Source organism: Notolepis coatsorum (assembly GCF_963971535.1).
Source record: "Notolepis coatsorum genome assembly, chromosome: 5".
Lineage (NCBI taxonomy): Eukaryota > Metazoa > Chordata > Actinopteri > Aulopiformes > Paralepididae > Notolepis > Notolepis coatsorum.
In genome coordinates, this window is record NC_140169.1 from 83,186,985 (window position 1) to 83,190,226 (window position 3,242).

The window sequence follows — 3,242 nt, forward strand, 5'->3', positions numbered from 1 at the left end:
TGAGATGGTTCGGTCTCGTTCAGTCGCCACACAGATTTCATTCATAAAATCCCGGCTCACTATAAAAGGCGGGCCTCGATCTCCACTATCTGCACAGCTACCGTATACGAACCCGGCAAATGGGATACAGAGGAGGGTGATACAGGTGTTACAGCAGGTCTACTTGCAAAAAGAAAAAGAGAAAAATCCATCTTTTATGCTGTGGTGATATATATTTGAAGACAACGACATGCATCCAGACTCCATCCCTGAATATGACTCGTCGTCGTCCAGCTGTAGCGGGGACCCCCCGGCGTGCAGCCCCGACTCGCTGTGTAGCGCCTCGTCAATGGACAGCTCCAAGGTATAGATATATATGTTATGTTACTTTCTATGAAACACAAAATATTATGCATGTAACGGTAAATATTGGAACTTATATGAATGCTAATACTAATACCAATGCATGCCCTTTAATGTCTATACTCTTTATACTTAAGATATTTGTTAAATTCGTGACTCGGATTTTGCCAGATAAATTCCTTGACAGAATAATTTGCTCGTGACTCCATTGATAGAAAATATATACGCACAAACTGGGGCCCATATTATATGTAAAACAGCAATTTGGGCGGGCTGCAGTGTTAATGTCGAGGAAGCCTGTGTTACATCGATCATTTACAGGTGTTTATCTTGGTGATGATGACCTATAGGCAAGGATGAGGAGGGTGGTGGTGATGATGATGATGATGATGAGGAGGAGGAGGAGGAGGAGGAGTTTGTGACATGATTATCCAAGGCAATTCTTCATGAACAGTGCATTATTGATTATTTATTTGTTTGTTTATATTTTTCATATCTTATATATAGCTATAGTGATTTTTACGCTGCGTTTCGCACATTCAGGTCAACCGCGTAAATCGCGATCGTTAATGATATTGATCAGATTATTAGCGTCATTTTGTGTCTGACTGGATGAATGCGTGTGATGTGATGTATGGTTTTACAGGATGCTGAAACAGGTACACCGCCACCAGACCTCTTTGTTCCGACTGTGACCGCCATCTCCACGTCCCCGGATCTGAAGTGGATGGTGCAGCCGACAATCATCACATCTGTCTCCCCCTCCCTGGGCCGCGCCGAGCCGACCAGAGCCAGCGGGCCGGTCCACTCGCCTCCCCCGGCGGGGGCCAACAAGTCCTCCAACAGGAAAGGACAGAAAGACCAGGTATTACACACGGATCTTCTGGTATCTTAAATATTGACTTGAATGAATGAATGAATAAATAAATAAACAAATAAATAAATAAATAAATAAATAAATAAATAAATAAATAAATAAATAAATAAATAAATAAATAAATAAATAAATAAATAAATAAATAAATAAATAAATAAATAAATAAATAAATAAATAAATAAATAAATAAATAAATAAATAAATAAATAAATAAATAAATAAATAAATAAATAAATAAATAAATAAATGAATAAATGAATGAATAAATAATAAATAAATAAACAAATAAATAAATAAATAAATAAATAAATAAATAAATAAATAAATAAATAAATAAATAAATAAATAAATAAATAAATAAATAAATAAATAAATAAATAAATAAATAAATAAATAAATAAATAAATATATAAATAAATATATATATAAATATATAAATAAATAAATAAATAAATAAATAAATAAATAAATAAATAGAGAAAACACACAGAGTGCGCGTTCACGTAACCGACTATAGGTAGCCTGTGCCAGTGGTGCAGCATTTTACGCACGCACTGTAGAAGGTCTCTGGCGCGCATGCGCCTGAATTGCAATCAAGTCTGCATCGCCCAGCTCCATTTTCAGAATACTGCAACGAAAGGATGATTATTTTTTTGGCGAGTGAACTGGTTTTTAGAGCCAAGGTACGAATGCGGTGAGGCAGCAAGATTCTCCAGGATGCGCATTTAAATATCTTTCTTTTTTTGTGATTGATTTTTAGCCTTCTAAAGAGGAGGATGATAGGAAGAGGGTCAGGAGGGAGAGGAACAAAATCGCTGCAGCCAAGTGTCGCAATAGACGGAGGGAACTCACTGACACTCTACAAGCTGTAAGTATCCTGTTTTGTGAAATAACACAGAATAGTTACACACACACACCGCCTATAATACCCCTTAATCCAAACTATTTAACCTGGTGGCGTTAAATGACATGTTACATTGTGCATCTATCATCATAGGATCTTAGCAGAGAAGGTTACAGAACAGGATGTGGGGCAGCATTCCTTTTCATGTCTCCTTATGCCAGCTCTTCCTTTCCATCATGTTGTGCACAGGAAACAGACACGCTTGAGGAGGACAAGGCAGCTCTCCAGACCGAGATAGCTGAGCTGCTGACAGAGAAAGAGAGGCTCGAACAGATCCTAGCCTCCCACGAACCAAACTGCAAACGACCTAATAACGACGACGGTGGTGGTGAAGAAGAAGAGTACGTCGACGTCATGCTACAGGACCCGCCGTCCTCTCCACAGCTGCTCTCCATGTTGGAAGAGAGCGGCAGACTTCCAGAGAGCGTCATCATGGCGACAGTGGAGAGCCCCATCGCTCCAGACACCATGGACGTCACCCCTTGCATCTCTGCGGCAGCCATTTTGGGGAACTCAAACATCCTGCTGTGTTCAAGTGCCGAAGAGGACCCTCTGGAGGACCTGAAGGACGATCTCGACGACCTGGTGCCCAGCTTGGAGATGGCGGTGGCCTCGGAGGCGGCCGCCTCGGTCCCCGACATAGACCTCAGCAGTGGCCCCTTCTGTCTCTCGGACTGGGAGACCCTGTACAAGTCAGTGGCCAACGACCTGGAACCTCTGAGCGCCTCAGCGGTGTCTTCCAGCCCCACGTGTAGCAACTATCGCTCTGTGTTTTCCTTCAACTACTCCGAGCTGGACTCCCTGGCGGAGGCCTGCGAGGGCCTCACTAAGGGGGGCCTGAGCGCCGGCTCGGAGTTCACAAAAGATAGTCTTAATTCTCCCACACTTCTGGCCTTGTGAACGAGAAGATGTTACTTATATATGCAACTGTTTGGACATAAATGTATAAATGGGTTTATTATAGCCAGCCAGCAAGCTCTATGGTCTCTCTTTCTCCAATACTGTTTTGTATAGTGTTACAAGTTTCAATGTTGTATAAAACCTCAACACCTAAGGTTTGTGTAGATGAACAAGTGTTCTGTGACTTTTATTAAGGGGTGACTTCTTCCACGCCTATGG

The 3,242-nt window shown here is 41.3% G+C and overlaps 1 protein-coding gene across 1 annotated transcript; it reads left to right on the forward strand.

The window, feature by feature from the left end:
• Positions 1-229: 229 nt before the first annotated feature.
• LOC311228249 (protein c-Fos) lies at positions 230-3,023 on the forward strand (the record flags this gene model as incomplete). The annotated part of the gene is made up of 4 exons (XM_084314156.1): positions 230-343; positions 989-1,207; positions 1,980-2,087; positions 2,313-3,023. The coding sequence occupies 4 exons, from the start codon at positions 230-232 to the stop codon at positions 3,021-3,023; spliced, it is 1,152 nt and encodes a 383-aa protein (XP_084170282.1).
• Positions 3,024-3,242: the final 219 nt, after the last annotated feature.